The sequence below is a fragment of the Myotis lucifugus genome, unplaced genomic scaffold (genome assembly GCF_000147115.1).
Source record: "Myotis lucifugus unplaced genomic scaffold, Myoluc2.0 scaffold_370, whole genome shotgun sequence".
Classification (NCBI taxonomy): domain Eukaryota; kingdom Metazoa; phylum Chordata; class Mammalia; order Chiroptera; family Vespertilionidae; genus Myotis; species Myotis lucifugus.
The window spans coordinates 676,936-701,722 of NW_005871418.1; the positions used below are offsets into that span (position 1 = coordinate 676,936).

The following is a 24,787-nucleotide window of genomic DNA, read 5'->3' on the forward strand; positions in this document are numbered from 1 at the left end:
GGGCCACAACCTCCCTATGTGCCCTGCTCTGTTCGTGACAGGGTGCGGCGCCCCAACCCCCTGATCGGGCCTGCTCTGTGTGTGACAGAGTGCGGCACCCCCCCCCCCCCCGGGCCCTGCTCTGTGTGTGACGGGGTAGAGCCATATCCTCTCCATCGGCCCTGCCCTGAGTGTGACAGTGGCAGCGCCCCAACCCCCCTGATTGGCCCTGCTCTGTGGGTGATAGAGGGCAGCGCCCCAACCCCCTGATCCGCCCTGCTCTGTGTGTGACCAGGGGGCGGTGCCCCCAACTCCCCTATCGGCCCTACTCTGTGAGTGACAGGGGAGAGCTCCTCAACCCCCTGATCGGCCCTGCTCTGTGCGTGACAGGGGGGAGCTCCCCAACCCCCTGATCGGCCCTGCTCTGTGTGTGACAGGGGGGAGCTCCTCAACCCCCTGATCGGCCCTGCTCTGTGCGTGACAGGGGGTAGCGCCGCAACCTCCCTATTGACCCTGCCTTGAGTGTGACAGAGGGAGGTGCCCCAACCCCCCAATCAGCCATACCCTGAGTGTAACTAGGGGTGGCATCCCAACCTCCCGATCCGCCCTGCTCTGTGCATGACAAGGGGGCGGCGCCCCAACTCCCCAATCGGCCCTGCTCTGAGCCCAACCAGGGGCTGTACCTAGGTATTGGGCCTGCCCTCTGCCACCTGGGAGCAGGCCTAAGCCAGCAGGTCGTTATCTCCTGAGGGGTCCCATACTGCGAGAGGGCACAGGCCCTGCCCCTACCCCACTCCCAGGTTTTCACCCTCATATTGCTTGTGTCCATGCATTATGCATACAAGTACATAAGTTCTTTGGTTTATCTCTTTTTTTTCCCCCAATCCCACACCAAGGTATGTTAGTATGGCCCATGCTTCCATGCTTCTGGTCTTATTTTGTTGGTCAATTCATTTTGTTCATTAGATTCCACAAAAAAGTGAAATCATGTGATATTTGTCTTTCTCAGACTAGCTTATTTTACTTAGCATAATAGTCTCCAGGTCCATCTATGCTGTCCCAAAGGGTAAGACACCCCTCTTTTTTAGAGCTGCATAGTATTCCATTGTGTAAATATTCCACAGTTTTTTATCCACTCATCTACTGATGGTCACTTGGGTTGTTTCCAAGTCTTAGCTATTGTAAATAACACTTTTAAATCTGACTTTTCATTATTATGGTAGAATTATGAATAAGTATTTTTAACATGAATTTAAATTAATTAATATCACTATATGAATTTTCAGATTGTTATACAATGAGCAATTTTAGCCTTTATAAGACCAGTTATTTTTGTAAAGAAAAATAATATACCCTCTTAAACCAGAAGCCTCTTCAATTGAATGACTTATACTTTATTTTCTGTCTTAGGTAGGACCCACTTTTCTTTTTATAAAACATTCACTACATCTAACACTGTCTACTCACTACCTTTTCTAAGTAACACATGTTGTATTGTGTCAGTTTTTCTTCCACAAAGCGCCGCATGCAAATTGCCTTCCCCCACATCAAGTGCTACTGAAACATTCTCCATCCTTTCATTTCTAACTCAGACAGTCTTTTCCATAAATCATGTCAATCTCTTACCTCATTTGTCTACAGCCAGAAATTTCTTTTGCAGCAAATAAAATTAGAGACTGAAATTAAGGATGAGAAATTATTTGTCCTTGTTTCATAAACACTACAGGACTCTCTAATTACGTTTAATGCAAAACTAATTAAAGTAGTATTACAAAGACTGATCACTAATAAAATCATATTGATAAGTCTTCTGATGGCTTCAAATATTGACAAAGCTTGTCATATTCACAGGAAATAGACCATTAGCCATTTGTAAAGATACATCCTTAATTTATATTGATTTTTATTTTTACATGCACACAACAGATAGCCTTGATAAATATGGACTTTATCTCAAAACTTTCCCAAAGACTTTGGAAAATTCCATTACAAAAAACTTAGGCTGTTAGATTTTTGTTTTGTTTTTATTTTTTACCAAATTAGTAAAACTAAAATTTCTCAAGAAGAGAATATTAAAGTGATAAAATTTCTTAAAAATGTATTTGTATCCTAGATAATAAAACCCTAATATGCAAATCCACTGAACGGCGGAATGACTGGTCGCTATGACGTGCACTGACCACCAGGGGGCAGATGCTCAAAGCAGGAGCTGCCCCCAGGGAGAGCGCCAGTCAGCCAGAAGCCAGGCTCACAGCTGGAGAGCGCAGCAGTGGTGGGGGGAGCCTCTCCCGCCTATGCGGCAGGCGGACATCCCCTGAGGGGTCCTGGACTTCAAGAGGGTGCAGGCTGGGCTGAGGGACCTCCCCCCCCCCCCGCAGTGCACAAATGTCGTGCACCAGGCCTCTAGTAATAATAAAAATTAACACCACTGAAATACCATATGCCAGATACTTTTCCAAGTGTTTTATATTTAAACACTAGCACTATCAATAAAGTCCTGTTATTGTCACCATTTTAAAGATAATGAAACTAAGGCATTAGAGATTGAATAATATTTTCAAGGTCAACAGTCAGTAAGAAATGGATCCAATCACTTGTAAAATGACTCCCATGAGATCTATGATTTTTATAAACTTCTAGTATATTCTATGATTTTTTTCTCAAATATATCTAAGAGTAAGAAATCAATAATGTAGGAGTAAGTAAATAAATTAATGATTTAATAATTCTTTGAGAATATCAAACTATTATTTTGACATAGCTGTAGGTTCTTTTCAGACTTGGAGAATAAGAGAATAATTTAAAACAAATCAAAGTTTCAAAGAATTCCCTAAAGACTCCTCAGTGACACAAACATAAATTTATCTGGAGCTTTCTGGGTTCTGGAATTTTATGTCCATAAATATATTGATTCATGCCTCTGTTATAGAATAGTAAGAAGCTTGGGAAATTCTAGGACCAGAAAAATAGAGAAACTGAGACCTATAGTTAAATAGCAGTTTTTGGCCACCTAGTAAAGCCTATCTTCCCTAAACCAAAGACATTTAAGAGTAAATGGTTTGCATTTATCCTCTTCAATCAGAGAATAAATAGCTTAAATCACTCTACTCAGGGAGACAGATAACAGAAATCCAATCAAGTGCCATTTGTATCAACCACACCCAAGGACAGACAAATTAAAAGAATAAATCTTATTTTGGTACATCAACATAAAGCTGATGACTATTCTATTGATCCACCCCTAAGAACTCCCTAAATGCCCAGCCTTTAAAACTCCTCAAAATTAAGATCCTAGCATGCTCTCCTGCAGGGACCATGCCTGTGCCATTCCCTCCCCCTTCCCTTTCCCCACAATCACTTATCTCCTAATTTCCAAGGGACTTGCAACCAGGAGAGAAATGGGCAGTGGCAGCTTGTCCTGGGCTAACCCCGGAACCTGTCTACAAGGCCCCTTCCCTCTGACTTCCCAGTGAGCCAAAGCAGCCCAGCCTAGGCTGTTACTCCCTGCCCTTCTTTGTCTCACTGTCCTAATCTTCATATCTAGCAGCTCCTACTGCCACTCTTCAGGAGTGTCATAATGGAATGGATCTAGAAACAGTCTTCCTTAGGGTATATACCCATTGCTTTAACATTTCTCTATTACACATGATAAAGGTAAATATACTGTGTATTATCTATGGTATCTGAACTGTTGACTTTGTTTTCACTTTAAATCATTGGCTTTTCTTCATAATGATTAAATCAACTAGAGGCTTGGTGCATGAAATTCATGCACTTGGGGGGAGGGGGTCCCTCAGCCCAGCCTTTGCCCTTTCACAGTCCAGGAGCCTTCAGGGGATGTCCAACTGATGGCTTAAACCCGCTCCCTGGGAAGAACGAGCCTAAGCTGGCAGTTGGACATCCTTACTGTTGCCGCTGAGGCAAGAGATGCTCCCGCCACGGCCACTGCACTCACCAGCCATGGACCTGGCTTCTGGCTGAATGGCACTCCCCCTGTGGGAGTGCATTGACCTGCATTGAGCATCTGCCCACTGGTGGTCAGTGTGCATCATAGTGACTGGTCATTCTGTCGTCGGGCTGAAACCAGCTATCTGACATCCCCCGAGGGGTCCCAGATTGCAAGAGGGCACAGGCCAGGCCAAGGGATCCCACCAGTGCATGATTGGGGCCAGGGAGGATCACAAGAGGGCTCCAGGGCTGTCCAGTCTGTTTTGCTCAGTCCCAATTGGCCGGACCCCAACAGCAAGCTAACCTACCGGTTGGAGTGTCTGCCCCTTGGTGGTCAGTGCACATCATAGCGACTGGTTGACCATTTGATTGTTTGCCCCCTGGTGGTCAGTGTACATCATAGCAAGTGGTTGAGTGGCCTTAGCATATCATTAGCATATTACGCTTTGATTGGTTGAATGGCTGACTAGATGACTAGACACTTAGCATGTTAGGCTTTTATTATATAGGACTAGAGGCCCGGTGCACGAAATTCATACACAGGGGAGGGGGTCCCTCAGCCCGGCCTGCACCCTCTCCAATCCAGGACCCCTCAGGTGATGTCCGATTGTGAGAGGGATATTTGACTGCTGGTTTAGGACCTAAACCAGCAGTCAGACATCCCTCTTGCAATCAGGACCACTGGCTCCTAACCACTCACCTGCCTGCTGCCTGATTGCCCCTAACTGCTCCCCTGCTGGCCTGATCACCCCTAACCACCTCTGCCTCCTGCCTGATCACCCTCTAACTGCTCCCCTGCTGGCCTGGTCACCCCTAACTGCCCTCCCTTGCTGGCCTGATCTCCCCTAACTGCCTTCCCCTGCCAGCCTGATAGCTCATAACTGCTCTCACCTGCTGGCCTGATTGCTCCTAATGGCCTCTGCCTCAGCCCCCATCACAGAGGTGATACCTCTCTGTGGCTTTGTCTGGAAGGATGTCCAGAAGATGTCTGGTCTAATTAGCATATTACCCTTTTATTAGTATAGATTATTCAGCCATTTAGTGTGGATCTGAATGGCTGTGCATACAGTGTTATATAGGATTTCATTGTGAAGCACAACTATAAGGATCTTTAAGCAGCTTCAGATATAATGTCTGGCAACTTTGTGTGTACTTCCCTCAATAGTTTTGGTAAGCCTTTGATTTCTCAATGTCCCTTTAGTCTGAATCCATAAAACCATGTAAAGGAAATGGGGGATTAAAAACTAGGGAATAACCATTTATTTTACTGTTGATACTTTTCTATATTATAATTAGTTACTTATTTTAATATTACATTTAAAAGTTTCTGTTTGAGGAGTACATTCACCAAGATACAATGAAAGCTGTTATTGCATGTGGAAAAATATTTTTCCTGCTCCAAAATACTAATCTATTCCAGCTGACTCAGGAAACATTTGTGAGTGGCAAACTATCATTAAAAATATAGCTACCCAGTGTGCTCAGTGGTTTAGCATTAACCCATGAACCAAGAGGTCTCAGGTTAGATTCCGAGTCAGGGCACCTGCGCAGGTTGCAGGCTCTATCCTTGGTTGGGAGCATGCAGGAGGCAGCTAATCAATGTTTTGCTCTCATCCATGTTTCTATTCTCTATCTCTCTCCCTTCCTCTCTCTCTAAAATCAATAAAAACATTAGAACCGTATATCTAGAGATAACCTGTCAGGGCAATCACTCCTTAACTTTTTTCTACTTCATGTTCTCCTTTCTGTATCCCAATCTGATAATTTTTTAAATGAATATAATGTCCATTTAAGACAATTAGAAACTTATGCTTAGAATTTTATTATATAGAATGCAATAAGAATAAAGTCAAGAAGCACAAGCAAATGCCCTCATTTTGCGGCTGATGAAAATGAGGTGCAAAGAGGAAAAATGATTTGGCCACTGTCATATGACCAGTTACTAGAAGAAACCCTGTACCAGGTATATTCACTTCCTGGGTATTTCAGGATCCAGAAGTTGTTACTAATGAAAAGAGCATCTTTTAGTTACAGTATATTATTCTACAGCCTTCTTATGATGTGAAATTTCTAGTAGTCCCCTATCTCACAATTTTGCTTAAGAAATTATTTCTTAGATTTATAAAGTAAAATAAAAAAGACAATAATATTCATCTTATTAAAAGAAACATTTATATTTATCCAGTAACTATCTTAATGAAATGGTGGTATAGATATTTCTGTTTTACATATGAGGAAATTGAAACTTATGGGAAATAAGAAACATAGCTCAGCTCACGAGCTGCTCTTTATGCAACATTCTAATTTTTAAAAATCTAAAAGATTTTAACTTGTTTTAAAAGACTCTGCTAAAGATAAGAGTTAGTGCCCTGGCCGGCTTGGCTCAGTGGATAGAGCATCAACCTACGGACTGAAGGGTCCCAGGTTCAATTCCGGCCAAGGGCTCGATCCTCAGTAGGGAATGTGCAGGAGGCATCTGATCAATGATTCTCTCTCATCATTGATGTTTCTATCTCTCTCTCCTTCTTCCTTCCTCTCTGAAATCAATAAAGAAATATATTAAAAAGTAATAAAAAAATAAAGGTAAGAGTTAGGGTTGGTCAATCAGAACTGTTAAAGGTAAATAGAATAAATATATTAACAAGGGTATCAAGAAACTCAATTTACTGAAAGATTTATTTAACATGAAAAGCCACTCATGCCTCATATAGTTCAAATTATTTAATGTAAAACTAATAGGATTCTAAAGAAAAAGATCATATACCCACTATCACTGGTAAAAAAAAAATTAAAAATATAATTATTAAGAGGTCTAATAGGCATGTATAAAATACTTCCATGTCACATGGAATGCATTTATAAAGCACTTGCTATTTGTTGATTTGTTGATGGTAGCCATTCTGACAGGTGTGAGGTGATACCTCTCTGTTGTTTTAATTTGCATCTCTCTGGTGATTAGTGACTTTGAGCATATTTTCGTATGTCTCTTGGCCATCTGTATGTCCTTTTTGGAGAAGTGTCTACTTATGCACTTTGTCCATTTTTCAGTTAGATTTTTTTACTTCCTTTTGTTAAGTTGTATGAGTTCTTTACATATTTTGGAAATTAACCCCCTATCAGATGTATAACCCTGGTTACTGCTGGTGGGAATGAAGACTGGTGGAGCCACTATGGAAAATAGCATGGAGTTAAAAATGCAACTGCCATTTGGCCCAGTGATCCTACTTCTAGAAATATATCCTAAGAAGTCTGAAACACCAATCAGAAATAATATATGTATCCCTATGTTCATAGCAGCATTATTTATAATAGCTGAGATCTGGAAACAGCCCAAGTGCCCATCAGGGATACCAAGGCTGTGGAGGTCCACCCTGAGGAGTGAGGGGACCCACTCCCATACTGGGCTCCCCAGCCCAGGGTTCTAGTCCCAGGAAGAGAAGTCCCCATAATTTCTGGCACTAAAATCCAGCATGGATTGAGGAGGGAGGCCAAGGCTGCTGGGGTCCAGGTGTTCTTCTTAAAGGGCTCATACACAGACTTACTTGGACTCACTTGCTCTGAACTCCAGGATAAGACAGCATCAGGGGCATATGAGAGGAACTGAATTGTTTGTCATCAGGGCAAGAGCTGAAGGACTAGTTTTCTCCCAGAAGCCATTGTTCCTTTCATGAGCCCTCCCCCCACAAAGCCAGCAAATGGGTGCCATATCTGAGATTCCATCAACCTAACACACACTCTTTGCCCCACCCTGGTGACTCCCTAAGGTCCTGCCCTACTCAAATTTCAGGCCCACCCAAGCTGTTTCCAGTAGCTTTTCAATAGGAATGGCCTATCTTGGCTCATGTTTCAGGTTTCCCTAAAATCTTTCAAATAAGCAGCATTTGGTCTCAGTGAGCCCATACCTCTCACTAAGTCACCCAAGTCCTGGCACTAGTAGCAGCTGGCCTTGGCTCACAGCTTGGCCTTGCCTGGGCACCTCCAAGCCCAGCACATGTAACAACCACCTGCAGATGACTGTGTAGCTCATTCCAGATGGCCCCCGGCAGAATACACACCATGGTGGACCTTGGCCTGCACCTCCTGGGAGGCCCCAGAGCTAGCACACCCAGTGGACAGCTTCAGATCACATTGAAGCACCACCATCCAATCACCTCCACAAGCGACACACTCAAGGGTTGACTCAGAGGGCATAGAGCCCTGCTGAACTAAGTCCTGCTCTGTGTAGTGGGTCTCTACACAGCTGATCCTCCACAGTGGTTGGAGGTTGGTGATCAGTGGTCAGAGCCAATCCTTGTAGTTGATCCGCCTGGGTAAATCCCTTCCACTGATGTGCCAAAAGCAATCAAGACTCAACTACAACTCAACTACAGCTCACAGAGGGGATGTACCTCAAATTCCCAGCTGGGGTGATCAGGGAGGCTGTGCCACTGGACCCTACAGGACACCTACTACATTAGATCACACTACCAAACATGAGAGATGGAACATCTCTGCCTAATAAATAGAAAGAAACACAAGGTGAAATAACAGAACAAAAATCCAGAAAAATAACTAAACAAAATGGAGATAAGCAATCTATAAGATGCAGAGTTCAAAACACTGATTATAAGGATGCTCAAGGAACTTAGTGAGAGCCCCAACAGCATAAAAAAGAACCAGTCAGAAATGAAGGATACACTAAGTAAAATAAAAATTAATTTATGGGGAATTGACAGTAGAGTAGAGGAAGCTGAGAATCAGATCAGCAATTAGGAATATAAGGAAGCAAAAAATACCCAATAAGAACAACAAAAAGAAAAAAAAAGAATTAAAAAAAATGAGGATAGTGTAAGGAGCCCCTGGGACAATTTATGTGTATCAACATTCACATCATGGGGGCACCAGAAGAGAAGAGAGAGAGCAAAGAAATTGAAAACCTATTGAAAAAAATAATGACAGAAAACTTCCCTAACTTGGTAAAGGAATAAACATACAAGTGCAGGAAGCACAGAGAATTCCAAACAAGATGAACCCAAAGATGCTCACATTAGGGCACATTATAATTAAAATGCAAAAGGTTAAAGACAAACAGAGAATCTTATAAACAACAAGATAAATCAGTTAATTACCTACAAGGGAGTTCCATAAAACTGTCTGATTATTTCTCAATAGAAAATTTGCAGACATGAAGGGAGTGGCAAGAAATATTCAAAGTGATGAAAAGCAAGGACCTACAACCAAGGTTATTCTACCCAGCAAAGTTATCATTTACTAGTAGAATCAAAGGACAAATAAAGAGCTTCCAAGACTAGAAAAAGCTAAAGAAGTTCATTACCACCAAACCAGTATTATATAAAATGTTAAAGGCTCTTCTGTAAGAAGAAGAAAAGAAGATAGAAATATGAACAATAAAATGGCAATAAATACATATCTATCAACAATTGAATCTTCAAACAAAAAGAACAAGCAGAAAAGAAACAGACTCATAGATACAGAGAACTTTGTGTTGATTGCCAGAGGGGAAGGAGGTTAGGGGAATGTACAAAAAATGTGAAGTGATTAAGAAGTGTACATTGGTTGTTACAGAATAGTCAGGGGGATGTAAAGTACAGCATAGTGAATATAGTCAGTAATATTCTAATAACTAGGTGTGCTGGGTGGGCGTGGAATTTACTGGGAGGATTACATATTATATAATGTCTGGTAACTGGGGAGTACACTTGAAATGATGTGTATCAACTGTAATTGAAAATAAAAAAATGTTTTAAAAAAATAGTCTGTAACCCACTGTAGTGGGTCTGTAAACATTTCCCTAGGCCCTAGGGCCACGGCTGATGATACTTGTGCATCCCAGTGCCTGTGCTTACCAGCTGCTGCCCTTGGACACCCCAGGCCGCATACTGCAACACGGAGTCCGCTACTTCTGGAGGGTTTAACTCCCAAACTTCCCTTGAAAAAAGGTAAATATTTTTTACATGAACAAATTGACATCTACACCAGTAATTTATTTGGACAATTTCTCAGGAAAACCAGAAAATCAAAGAACTTACCTAGTGTGTATGTTGTAAATCACATATGAAGCAGTATACGAATAATGAAAAATCTGAAATTTAAAAAAAAAGAGTTATTGACTATAGTTGAAATAAAGGCTCTATCTTAATGTGTATATATGTTTTTATTAAATTCCAGGGTAGCCAAGTATTGGTTTGAGAGAAATCAAAATGTGACATATTGCAGTTCTGGGGTTCATTACCTTCTCTGAGCCTTACTGCAGTAGCCTTCTAACTTTTATCTGACCATCAGTCGCATTTTTTATTCAGTCCACTCTATATTTAGCATAATTGTGATCAAAATTCTATCTTGTTAAAAATATTTAGTGATTCCTCATCATCTATAAAATAAAGTTCACACTATTCTGTCGATATTTAAGGCTTTTGGTATTTGGAGTCTACTTGTTTTCCCACCCTTATAATCCACTGCTTTCCTTCATCTAGTCTATATTTCAATTGCATTAGACAAATTCCCCTTGTATATTCTGAACTTTTTCTTTCTAGGCCATCCTACCTTAACTCAGGTGGAAATTTTTCCTCCTCCTATTCCATCTCTCTCACAGATTACTCAGACTCTCAGGACACTCTCACCCTGTAGTGCACACGTTATAACTATTTTAAGTATATGTCTTCTTTTCCCCCAGAATGATGTCAGGTCCAGTTGTGTATTACCTTTACATCCTCCACATTACCTAATACAGAGTAATGTTTGCACGCAATATGCAACAGTATTTGTTGAGTAATGATTCTGATGGGGAAAATCTCATATAGCTTGAGGTGTTTTTTGTTGGAAACAAAATGTGATACCTCCCCCAACCCCTTCATAGTAATTGTTGAAAATAATATATTAAATAGTTGTTTGCAAGTATGTAATCTTCAAGAGATGTTAGTACCATCTTATTTAGAACCTTGTTTCTTTTTAAAGGCCATCTTCCCAAGGATTACAGAACCTATGATGGGGTGACATCAAATCCCAAAGATGGACCATAGTGGATAATGCGAAGATATTTCTACGTTTGGTTCTTAGTAATTAGAAATGATGAAATAGTGGACTACTGAGTAAATGAGGAAAAATGCAAAAAAAAATAGGCTAGGGAAAGAGATGATGAATGTGTTGTATTTCAGTGAAAATTATTTTTCTCTAAGCTATTTAGTTCTGGTGAACAAAACGTTTATCTAGCTATATTAAATTATATTATTATTATTATTTTCAGGTTTTACAGAACTTATACTTTCAGTATGCAATTGTAAAAAGCTTATTTTATTCCTATAGTGGATGTACATTGTACAAATTATATAATACTGCCAACTAAAACTCCCTTGAAGTCAATGTGTTATTTATTCTCAGTGCAATAATAGCTCCAATTAAACAGGATTTCCACATATTTGGAAAAGCAATACTAGTGTTCTCTTTATAGTGCAATAACAATCCTTCCCCTATTTGTTGTAATACTGTGTTTTCCAGTGAAGCTTTTTTTTTTGGAAATAACTGAACTTTGAGATTGCCTTCACTATAGAGTTGTAGACGTAAAAATGATTTTTACTGGTGTCTATTTTGACATTCACATCATATTCTATACAATTCCCTAATGAATACATCTTTTGAGCCTTGAATTTACTACTATGGCTGATAGGTGAGAAATGTGACCACATCTATAAACATTTTTTATCTCAGAAAGTTCTGTTGCCAAAGCACACTGTCAAGTGAGCACTTGACCTTCAAAGCAGACACATGTGTACATGGCATTACGGGTAATGTAAACCATTCATCCTATCTGTAAATCATCTAGGACTATACCTGAATTCTAGGCTCACATCCATCTCCAGATAAAAAAATTGCTGTGCATTACTTTTTAGGCAAAGCAGGCCGAAACAATGATTGAGGCAAAACTGGATATAACCATTGAATTTGGTCTCTTGCTGTGATGTTTGTCATAGAGGTAGCTGGCTCTTCTCAATGAATGACTCCAAAGGACATAAATGTCCTCTAAATGATGTGATTTGGAGACGGAGATATGGAAATCTGCTTCCTGTCTTGTAATTCTTAGCCTGACACAGCATTGTTTCTCACAGCTGGTGTGTTGAGGTGGGAGACCACAAAAAATAAGTTTACCTGGACTTGCCCCTAAACCCATAACAGGTAGAAGCAATAAGGTGCAGGCTTTCAGGCTCATCTGTAGGTGTCCTACAAAGCCAGCAGTTTGCCATCTACAGATAATTAGAACCTAGTCCTTTATTCCTAGTTTAGAGCTCTTTCCTCTAAATCCACTGCCCTTGGTGTAGTGTGTGTGTGTGTGTGTGTGTGTGTGTGTGTGTGTGTGTGTGGTGTCCAGGCAGATCTCAAATACTTCTTCGTTTTGTAACTTTCATAGTTAAAATAGCCTTCTATGCCCACAACAGAATATAATGAGTTGGGTAGGAGGAATCTTCAGCAGGGTTAGAGGTAGAGGTCTCTCTGTTTGTTTGCATAGTGTTGAAGCAATTTTAAAAGGGTTTTTTTCAATGAGAATTGGATTCAGCTTTAGTGATATCTGTATTAAGGTACACTGGTCTAAATTCACTTTGTGTTAATTTGTATCTCTTTATTTCCTTCTTTTGATAGCACTTCCTTTTTTAACATATCAAGATTTTATTTTCATATAGTACATTTGTCTCCTTTTCCCCCAATTTACCTCCCCTACCCCCCCGCCCCGGCATATGCCCTCACCCTCTGGCACATGCCCTCACCCTCTGGCACATGCCCTCATCCCCCCAGTGTCTGTGTCCATTGGTTATGCTTATATGCATGCATACAAGTTCTTTGGTTGATCTCTTACCACCCCCCCAGCCCTCCCCTGCCTTCCCTCTGAGGTTTGATGGTCTGTTCAATGCTTCTTTGTCTCTGTATCTATTTTTGTTCATCAGTTTATGATGCTCTTTATATTCCACAAATGAGTGAAATCATGTGATATTTATTTTTCTCTGACTGGCTTATTTCGCTTAGCATAATGCTCTCCAGTTCCATCCATGGTGTTGCAAATGATAAGAATTCCTTCTTTTGTACAGCAGCATAGTATTCCATTATGTAGATGTACCAGTTTTCTAATCCACTCATCTGCTGATGGGCACTTAAGCTGTTTCCAAATCTTAGCTATGGTAAATTGTGCTGCTGTGAACATAGGGGTGCATATATCCTTTCTGATTGGTGTTTCTAGTTTCTTGGGATATATTCCTAGAAGTGGGATCACTGAGTCAAATAGGAGTTCCATTTTTAATTTTTTGAGGAAACTCCTTTTTCTCTGCATCCTCTCCAGCACTTGTCACTTGTTGATTTGTTGATGATAGCCATTCTGACAGGTGTGAGATGGTACATCATTGTTGTTTTGATTTGCATCTCTCAGATGATTAGTGACTTTGAGCATGTTTTCATATGTCTCTTGGCCTTCTGTATATCCTCTTTCGAAAAGTGTCTATTTAGGTACTTGGCCCATTTTTTGATTGGATTGTTTATCTTCCTTTTGTTCAGTTGTATGAGTTCCCTGTAAATGTTGGGGATTAAACCCTTATCGGAGATAACATTGGCAAATATGTTCTCCCATGCAGTGGGCTTTCTTGTTGTTTTGTTGATGATTTCTTTTGCTGTGCAGATGCTTTTTATTTGTTTATTTGTTTTATTTGTTTTATTTGTTTATTTTCTCCTTAGTTCCCATTGCCCCAGGAGCTGTATTGGTAAAGATATTGCTACAACAAATGTCTGCTATTTTGGTGCCTATGGCTTCTTCTAAGATTTTATGGTTTCCTATCTTACATTTAAGTCTTTATCCATTTTGAGTTTATTTTTGTGTATGATTCTTTTTGTTAACATTACTCATTTCCTCTTATCCACAGTTCTTCTACGACATTGGCTAGGTAGGTCTTGATTCAAGATGAGAGGATAAAAGTGGAGACACTAATGTTAGAGACAGTCTTTTTCCTCTACAGTTTGGCTGCTGCATAACAAGAGCCAAACTGAGCACCTGATGAGATCCTTGGGGACATGGACATTTCACAGTCAAAAATCACATATTCATCTCATCTTTGCAAGTGATATTCCACTGCTTGTTACAGAGTTTGAATAGTTAATGGCTGAGGTAATGGGCATGGGGCAAAACTGAGATACAATATGTAAAATATTGATCAAGGCTTACTCTTAGAAGCTGGCCTTGAAATGCCCAATCATTCCATATCATGATGCCAAAAGGTATTTATTGGGAGGTACAGAAAGTATCATAAGAACCTGCAATGCAATCTGATCCACATTACCTCTACATCACTCTGGGCTCCACAAGAAAAGGTTGATTACTAAATGTTAATTACTAAGAATGGTGCAATCAATTCTTATTATTTGTTGTAGTCATGTTCTATAAGTCATTGTATACACTGAATTAGCAAAGACTGAACCATTGCTCCTAAGAGAAATACAGGGTTAGGTTGCTATGAGCCTCTGGTTATAACAGTTTCATCGACCAATCATCACATAATCTTATTTTATGTAAGTTTCTTTCTGAAGACACCGTATCTAATATTTAGTATTGTTAACTCATTAACATTGAACTCATGGCCAATAGCATTATGACTCATGCCTGAGTGACGCTTGTCTAATAGATGTACTTTATCTATAAAGCACATACAGCCCTCTTGTAACTAGGAACACTAAACGACATTTCAGCACTGTTTGGGGGATATTTTAAATAGAAAAACCATCAGCAAAAAGCATCAACATGTGAAAAACATGGTACTAATGAGGTCATGTAAAAGACATTTTTCTGTATGAAAGGTGAATAAAAAAAATGAAAGGCTGCCTTGTATGATCTCAGCTGAGAAAGTGTGCACCATGCCCCTCACATGTCCGCTGCCCAGCACATGTAGATGACAGAGGATGTACAGTGAGCATTGATTTTTGAGGTTATAAATACATTCTGGAAATTGGGAAATTTTTCAAATCCAGAATCTGCAAATAATGAAATAACATAAACATTGCCTGAACTATTACTGGAAGAAAGAAAACAAATCAGACATATTTAAGGCCTGCCAGAACTTGAATAAGAAAAGTATAGATGTTATCCCAAATGGTGGAATTCATGCTGTGTAAAAGAAAACTAGCTTCATTCATCAACTCTTTATTAAGCAACCACTTTGACACAAACATTGCACTAGTACTATTTTTTTAAAAAGATTGTGATAATAAAAATTATCTTTAAAATAGTACAACATATAAAGGAGTATGAGTTGATAATTTTATTTACTCTTATATGTTGTCTGTCAGTTTGTAAACATTTATGGGATACTAATTATGCAGAAGCTCATAAGTTAAGTACCTTGCCCAATGAAAAGGCCACCAGAAACGTGACCCCTGTCCCCAAGCAGCTCTTGATGCAGTTGGGGTTGCAAGGTTAAGAAACATTCCATTAGCAATGGGGCACTCTGGTGAAAGGTCAGAGTTAAATGAGGACTTACAGATTATAAACATATAGGCTTTCCGAGAAGCAATTCATCTTCTTGGCTTCAAGATAGCATCATAAAGAATGTAACAATTGACTTAGGCATTGAAGGGACTAATAGGGTTGAGAAAAATGCAGCTAGTGTAGTAAATAAGTTTATCCTGCATATAACTAACAATTCTTGACATGAACATTTGCTTTATACCTAACTTTTCTGAGTGCTTTATATATATACTAGAGGCCCGGTGCACAAAAATTTGTGCACTCGGGGGGAAAGAGGGGGTCCCTCAGCCCGGCCTGTGCCCTCTCGCAGTCTGGGACATCTCGGGAGATAATGACCTCCTGGTTTAGGCACCGCCCCCTGTCACACTCAAGGCAGGGTCGATGGGGAGGTTGCGGTGCCACCCCCTGTCACACACAGAGCAGGGCCGATCAGGGGGTTGGGGTGCTGCCCCCTGTCATGCACAGAGCAGGGCCCATCAGGGGGTTGGGTCTCCGTACCCTGTCATGCACAGAGCAAGGCCGATCAGGGGGTTGGGGAGCTCCCGCCGTCACTCACAGAGTAGGGCCAATAGGGGAGTTGGGGCACCGCCCCCTGTCACACACAGAGCAGGGAAGATCAGGGGGTTGGGGCGCCGCCACTGTCACACTCAAGGCAGGGCCGATGGGGAGGTTATGGCTCTACCCCGTCACACACAGAGCAGGGCCCGTGGGGGGGGGGGGGTTGGGGCGCTGCACCCTGTCCACACACAGAGCAGGGCCGATCACGGGGTTGGGGAGCTCCCCCCTATCAGGCACAGAGCAGGGCTGATCAGGGGGTTGGGGCGCCTTCCCCTGTCACACACAGAGCTGCAGGGCGATCAGGGGGTTTGGGCGCTGTCCCCTGTCATGCTGATCCTGGTGCCAGGAGGCCTCATGGCTCCACTGATCCCGCTGCTGGGAGGCATATTACCCTTTTACTATATAGGATAGAGGCCTGGTGCACAGGTAGGGGCCGGCTGGTTTGCCCTGAAGGGTGTCCTGGATCAGGGTGGTGGTCCCCACTGGGGTGCCTGACCAGCCTGGATGAGGGGATGATGGCTGTTTGCAGTTGGTCACACACCCTTCAGGGTGGGGGTCCCCACTGGGGTGCCTGGCCATTCTGGGTGAGGGACTGAGGGCTGTTTTCAGGCTGGTGGGTGACTGAAGCTCCCAACCGCTCCTTTTTTTCTTTTTTCTTTTTTTATTCTGGGCCAGCTTTAGCTCTGAGGCTTGGCTCCAGCTCTGAGGCCTTGGCTGCTTAAAGCAAGTATCTGGTTTGTTTGGGTTCTATAATCGAAACACTGTTTCAACTCCAGCTCTGAGATCCTGGCTGGCTGAAAGCAGGTTTCTGGGGTTTTGTTTAGCTTCTATATTTGTAACAATGTTTCAAACTGCAAGCTCAGAGGCTGGCAGCCGCAGGCGGGGAACTTTGGCTTCCTCTGTCACTGAAGCAAGCAAGCCTCCTGATAGCTTCAAGCTGCCTGGCTGCCTGCCACCATCTTGGTTGGCAGTTAATTTGCATATTGCCCTGATTAGCCAATGGGAAGGGTAGAGGAGGTACGGCTAATTACCATGTTTCTCTATTATTATAGGATATCATTTGATGTTTAAAGCAACCTAGGAAGATGCTATCATTCATAGTTCACGTGATGGGCTCTGGGAGCACTGAACTTGTGAGTAGGGAAATGGAGCTACAATCTGAGCCCATGTCCTTCTGATTACAACTCATAGCATGACTTTCTCTCTCTGTACATCTCTTCAGGGACCTCAGACAGGAAGCATGACTACAGCTTTGCAAAAGATTCATTTCTGACAGACCTATTAAGCCACCATACAAAGATATATTGACAGGAGTAGGCGTGAATTAATTATGATTACCACAGTTAAAAGAGATTTCATTTTGGAAAGATGACCTAATATATCAGATTAAAAATGTAAATCTTCTCCTTTAGCTGTTTTTCACAATTTTTTTCTTGGAAAATTGGTTATTACCTAAGACATCTATGGACATTCATGTCAAGAAGAGTTATACTTACAAGAAAAAAGAACAGGGTACTTTAGTAATTTATTCTTGTACCAGATGTTTACACTCTGGGTGCCAAACCTTTTTCTGCACTGCAGTTAAACTGCCAAGTGGGTTTAAATAGCGTGTATTTTCATAGCCTGGAGAATAATTAAAGTAGGTTTTATGTTTTGCCATGGACTCAAACAGTTAGAAAAACTAACCTATGAGGAGGCAAGTTTCTGAGCGAATAGCATTTATGAAAGAATATCAGTGAGAGAAAAGACAACAGAGGTAAAGGGCATTTGTTTCTCGTGGAAGTGTTATAGGGATGTCAGGCTTGTTCTAGAATAATGAAGTACCTTTTAGGATGAGTGAGCAGTGGTTCTGTTGTTTAAAAAAAATCTTTATTATGTAGTGGAGAACTAGATAGTCAGGTAGGACACTCTGATGTAATAAATGCAATTCACAAAATTACAAGCTCCGGCTCTACAAAAATGTTTTTCAATGCATAAAAAGGGCTTGGTGAACACTTTGGACATTATTGGCTGAAAGGGAAAATAAAAATGAAAGGGAATTAAAGGTACACTTTATACTTGTCAGTATTTTAATCTACTTTCATTTGTGTTCTCACTTAATGCTCACCATGAATTTTAAGATATTATTCATCCAGAATACACAACTAGTAAAACAGAGACTGGAACCAAGGTCTCACAGATTCCAAACATGTTATCACTGTTTCAATGTGCTTCCCCATGGCAGAACCGTGCAGGATTCTTCATCCTATTACCGTCATGGCAGACCATAAAGATGGGGCACTAAATATAAATGCTGCTACAGAAAATAAAGTTTGTGTCGCTTAAATTCAGCTCTATTTATGCTAAGATCTATATAAAACAAAAGTGAACTCTAAAGAAAAAAAACAACAAAACAAAAAACAACAGACTATCTGGCACAAAACCAATTTAACTCTTCTGTTAGCCTGCAGCCATCACCAAATAGAATATAGTAAAGTAATACGTTTACTTTTTCTCTCTTTATTTGGGTCTTGTAGGCTTCCCATTTGGCAAAAAAAATATTGTACTCTGAATTGAATAGTGAATACTGCATTCAAGTCTCAAAAACAGGCAGACACCAAATATTACCTCGGCATCATTTTTCATGTAGAACTATTGTGTCCAAGGTATAATCTAACCACCCTGCACATTCACAACAGCCAGCACAAGAATATACGTTATTATTGATTACAGGAGACCTCTGAGCTAGCAGAATAAATAATTTTCTGCCGTATCCCTTGTTAAATAAATTAACAATCACCATAGTCAAACCCCCTTCAAGTTGTTCTTAGAATTCAGAAATGTCTAGAATGCAGAATTTCACTTCAAAGAGGGCCCAGAGCATCATGTTTTCAATAATCTATAATAATAAAAGCATAATATGCTAATTAGACCAGAAGTCCTTCCGGACGACCTTCCAGATGAAGCCGTGGCTGCGAGGGAAGCCCGAGTCCCTGATGCCTGCCAGCGGCCGGAGGGAAGCCTGGATCCTGGTTGCCAGAGGGAAGCCGGTGCCGGCAGCTAAGGGAAGGAAGGCCTACTCTTGCACAAATTTCATGCATTGGGGCCTCTAGTCCAAATATAACATGTAACCTTCACCATAATATATTGTTGACTGAAGTAACTCATTGGTAATGCCACGCTCTGTGAAAAATTTTTCATGTAACAGACTTTTTGCATTAATTATTGAATATGAACTACTTTCACACCAATTGGTGTTAAACTATTCCCTGTGTATCATCACTGGAAGTATCTGGTTTGATACCTGAAAAACATATAAAGGTCTATTGCTATCAGTGATGTAAGTCAGCTATCAATTTTCACTAGAATAAATTGAAACATAATCTAACTGCATATAAACTAGTTTTCTCTCTAGCGTGTCAATGCAGAAATAAACATATTGCAATAGGACAGAGTGACAGAGGAACTCTCAACCTTAACTTTGGTGCTAAAACTAGAATGGCAAGGATGAAAATTACTGCTTCCACATAGAGAAATGCACAGGTCCCTGTTAATGGAGCCAAGTATGTGCCTTAGGAAAGGGTTACTTCGTTCCACAGTAACTTTGGTGAAACAGTTCTTTCATCATTTCAATGGGATCAAATCTTACTTTGTTTTCTCAAGCAGATTACTTAAAATGTTTAATTTATTCATCAGGGAAATGGAAAAAGCAAAATATTTTCAATGATTTTGTTATAAAAACTAGAGGGCGAATTATATGAAAATTATTTAACTATTACATGAAGCTAAACCAAGAGAATGGAGACAGAAAAAAAATCAAATTTATTTGAATTGCAACTTGTTAATTTTTTAAATAAAACTCTTACTATCAAGCAGGGAAAAAACCCCACAAAACATAAAATTACTTGTATGGATTTGTCTTAGTCACTTTTCGCAACACTATTTTCAGATAGATAATTAAGACTCACCTGAGTTGAATTATTTTTTTAAATATTGAGAAAAATATAATAAATATAATTTTCAAGAATGTATAATTTATGTAAGTATTTACATGTTAACAGCTACTTAATATAGGTTGGTAATATTCTTCATATATTATACAAAATGCTGAAATTATTTTCCTTGCATATTTATGTACATCTTTAGGATATATTCCAGAATTAAAATTTGTAGGTCAGAAGATATGCACATTTTACATTTTGATTCATATTACCAAGTAAATTTTCAGACAGGTTAAAAATAATTTATGTTGCTGTGTACTACACAAGTATTTTTTTTTCCTTAATGCAACAAAAAAATATTACCTATTGTGTTTTTGTATTGTTTGAATGGAAAAAAACAAAAACACTTCATTATTTAAACTTGCAGTTTGTGAATCAGCTTGAATATCTTGTCATAAGCTTTTAATGCTTTGTATTTTTTCATTTGTGACTTGTCCATCAATGTATTTTCTATGGAGTTATTTATATTTTTCTTGTTGATCTCTTTTTTTAAAATATATTTTATTGATTTTTTTACAGAAAGGAAGGGAGAGGGATAGAGAGTTAGAAACATCGATAAGAGAGAAACATCCATCAGCTGCCTCCTGCACACCCACCACTGGGGATGTGCCCACAACCAAGGTACATGCCCTTGACCGGAATCGAACCCGGGACCCTTCAGTCTGCAGGCCGACGCTCTATCCACTGAGCCAAACCAGTTACAGCTCTTGTTGATCTCTTAATGTTCTTTTTATATTATGAATTGTAACTTTGTTTTCATGAATACAACAAGTATTTTAGACAATTGATGTTTGCTTTTTAATTTGTGTGTTCTATAAAGAAATTTTAAATTTGTATATGATTTTTTAAAGTTATTTTCTCTTTCAGATGCCAGTAGCATGCCAAGGGGAAGCTTCAGTAATAACATTATAAACTTTCAATAAATTTTTCTAGTACTTTAAAAATCCATGATCTCTTCAATTCACTTACAATTATTTTTTGTTTAAGGTACAAAGTATATACTCAGTTTGGTTCTTTATTCCCCAAATAACCAGGCACAGCTTTCCACTACAATTGTTTATATATATAATTTTAATGTTATCCCTAAATTCTATATGGAACTTTTATCATTTCCTGAACTACTTTGGTCTAATTTATTTATTTGCCTTTCTTGATGAGGACCACCTCAAAATAACTTTAAAATATACTTTAACAGCTGATATTAGTTCATTCATACCTTTTTATTTTGTGACTTATAAACACATTCTAAATCTTGACTATTTAAATATAGGTCTTAATATCCTGATTAAGTCCTAGTTAAATTTAGAAGAGGATTAAATTTTGTGGAATAAATATTGTATTGCACATTACCTTTAAAAAACTCTTGAGTTATTTCTTTAAAAACAGATTTTTATTGGAAATATATATATATATATATATATATATATATATATATATATATATATATTTCTAGTTGATATTCCATGGCCAGAAAGGATAACCAAACTTTCCAGAAAATGCTATTAATATTATTGGATGACCATATGCAAAACAATAAACCTTTATCTTTTTCAACATGCATTAATCTTAACAAAAGTAAATCAGAACTCTCAATATAAAACCTAAAGTGTCTACAAGAAAATAACAACAGATAAAATCTTTGTTGCTTTTGCTTAGGCAAAATGTCTTGGGTAAACAGCCAAAAGCACTATGAATAAATATAAAACTTAATTGGATTTCATCAAAATTAAGAATATTGGATATTCAAAAAAAATTGTTGCCTATTTTGCCCAGCTAGTGTTGCTCAGTGGTTGAGTGTTGACCTGTGAACCAAGAGGTCATGATTCGACTCTCAGTCAGGGCACAGGCCTGGATTGTGGCTCAATCTGCAGTGGGGGAGAGGGGTGCAGGAGGTAGCCAATCAATGATTCTCTCTCATCATTGATGTTTCTCTATCTCTCCCTCTCTCTTCCTCTCTGAAATCAATGAAAATATCTTTTTTAAAAGTCACCTATTTCAAAATGAAATAGTCAGTTACAGACTGAAAGAAAAATGTTTGCAAATCATATATGATAAAGGGTTTGTGTCCAAAATAAATTAAAAAACTCATAACTCAACAATAATAAAACTGGCAACTACATACCCAAAAAGGGAAATTTTTGGACAAGCATTTATCCAAAGATATATGGATAGTAATTAAGGCCATGAATCCATGTTAAGGAAAATTTCACTAGGAAAATTAAAATGCCATTACATACTATTAGAATGGCAAAATAATAATTATAATACAAGTGGTGATTATAAGTAGCAACTGTCAAATGGTACTTGAGAAAATAGTTTCACAGTTTTTTATAAGGTTAGATGTATACTTACCATATGATTCATCAATTCTCACTCTTAAGTATTCCTCAAAGTGAAATGTAAATCTATGTTTATACAAAAACCTGTGTCCAGTTTTTTTTTTTAGTTCATGAACCTAAAATCACTGAAATGTCCCTCAATTGGGAAATGGCTAAATAAATAGTGGTCTGCCAATACAACGAAATACTATTCTGCAATAAAAAGAGATGTAATACTGATATTTACTACAGCATGCATGAACCTTGTTGCATTATATAAAGTAAAAGAAACCAGATTTAAAAGGTTACATACTCTATGATTCCATTTATATGACATTCTAGAAAATGCCAAACTATGGATACAAAACAAATCAGTAGTACCACGGATTGAGATTAAAAAGCAGGAATGAATACAAGGTGACAGGAGTAATATTTGGTGTTATGACACTATTCTATATCTTGATTGTAGTGATGGTCCCACGGCCATATGTACTTGTGAAAACTTGCAGAGCAACACTCTAAAAAAAGGACAATTTTATTGATTTAAATCATACCTTAATATAAAAATATATATGAGTTATTTCTCATCTGAGATTCAAGCTAGATTTAAAAGATGAACAAAGGGATAGAGAGATATTTTAAGAGATTTGTAAATCCATTAAGACACCACCAGTATAATTTTCTGTGTTCAAGTTGTCTTATTCTATGTTGCAAGGTATGATTTTACAAATAAATGGAGTTCTGGCTTTTAATTTAACCATTTTTCTATAACTCTAAGATGTGCATTTTTTTCCACATTTTAACAACTCTGAAATTGAGATGACTCTGAAATAAATGGAATGTCATAATTTAATTGCTTCTTGGAACACAAAATAATGGTGTATCTTTCAATTGATGATATCTCAGATTGGGTGAAATACAGTAATTACTCTACTCTAGCAAACACGTTGTGATAAAGGGAAGTAAGTGCGTCTTTGTCAGAAGGGTTAAAGGCTAGAACGCTGTGACCGCTGTGCTCTGCCGTGTTTCATCCACAAGACAGTACTAATTACCTAGTGGCAACTGCTAAGGGGAAAGGACACAGTCAATATGGGAATGAGATCTGGGTATGTCACTGGCATATTTAAAGCACGATTCCAGGGACTTGTAAACTAAAAATGAAAATTTCTAAGTGCTTAGGCCAGCATGGTCAATAGAACTCTATGCAACAATGGGCACGGTCAATCTGCCCTGGCTGTGAGCCATGTGACTTACAAAGTACTTGAAATGTGGTTGGAGTAACTGAGGGACTAAACATGCAAGTTTTTACACATTAATTTAAATGTAAATGGTCACATGTGATTGGTGGCCTTATAGGAAATAGCCCAGGCTTAGACTCTGGGTTTGATAAGTTTTACAATTAGAAAAGAGGGCCGGTCAGTTGGTGGCTCTGAAAATATCAATGCTGCTTTGGCCTCCATGACCCTGCATCATTGAGCCAGAGCAGCCAGAGCTAAGAAGGTGGCCAGCACAGGAGGGAGAGGGCCAGCAAAGGAATATCGCTGTGTCTCCTTTCTCACTTCCTGCTACAAGTTTCCAGGTTTTATGAAACAAAGCATCCACTTTCCCAGCAGAGCTATCTCCACTAATTCCAATGTTATTTTCCATTCTTTCTCAATGTGTTAGTAGGAAGAATAACAAAATTGGGAGATACAGGGTAAACGTTATCATTAGTTTTATTTTCTAAGTATACAACTAATGGTAAAAATAATAAGATTCAGGACCTTAACCCGGATCTTTACTGATATTAATCAGAGATTCAAATCTTCCCTGCTAATGAATCACAAATTTGTAATCAGTAATTGATAATATTTTATATCATTTTTTATTATTCTACTTTGACATTTTCCAGTATATTTTTTGTATTTATACATCATATTCTTTGGGCTAAAAATGTTGGCAAATTAAAAAGGTTGTCTGGTATAAAATCATTACCAAATTGAGATTATTTCTGAAGTATCTTAATATGTTTAAATTGTAAGAAGTGCATAGCAATTTGAATCCCAGTAAAACTAAATGACAATCAAAGTTAACTTAAATGTCTAATTTTAATACCATCACTGGCATGGTGCATGCATGTATATAAATGCACACATCTATGTGTTTATTGTAAATATATCAGGCTCTGTAATAGGGTTGCTCAATTTTTTCTCTACACAAAACAACACAACTGAGAGGACAAGAGGAGACTGAAAGCCAATCGATAATTTGGCTATCCTCGGCAGAGCTGTGTTCAATCAGACAAGGGAGCATCTTCCTCATCGCGCAACTACTGAGTCCCGGCCAAGCAGTGTGTCCATGGGTGCAAGTGCTCAGAGGGGACAAGTTTTCATAATTTGTCTATCTGGAGAGAGAGTACCATTTTAACACAAACATTCACTAGCCCTGACGTGTTCTTAAACACATTCCATGTATCATGCTGTGGTACAGCTTCATTGCAGACAGAGCTATCATCTCAGCATGTATATATATAT

At 39.0% G+C, this 24,787-nt stretch overlaps 1 protein-coding gene across 2 annotated transcripts in view; it reads right to left on the minus strand.

Annotated features, from left to right (window-relative positions):
* Positions 1-24,787, minus strand: part of DPP10 (dipeptidyl peptidase like 10) — a 478,664-nt gene that overhangs the window by 143,933 nt on the left and 309,944 nt on the right. For both annotated transcript variants that reach the window (XM_006101524.1, XM_023765017.1), the window contains 2 exons: positions 9,957-10,009; positions 9,774-9,855 (listed from right to left, as the gene is read on the minus strand). In XM_006101524.1, coding sequence (XP_006101586.1) covers positions 9,774-9,855; positions 9,957-10,009 — 135 coding nt within the window. The remainder of the gene's footprint in view (positions 1-9,773; positions 9,856-9,956; positions 10,010-24,787) is intronic.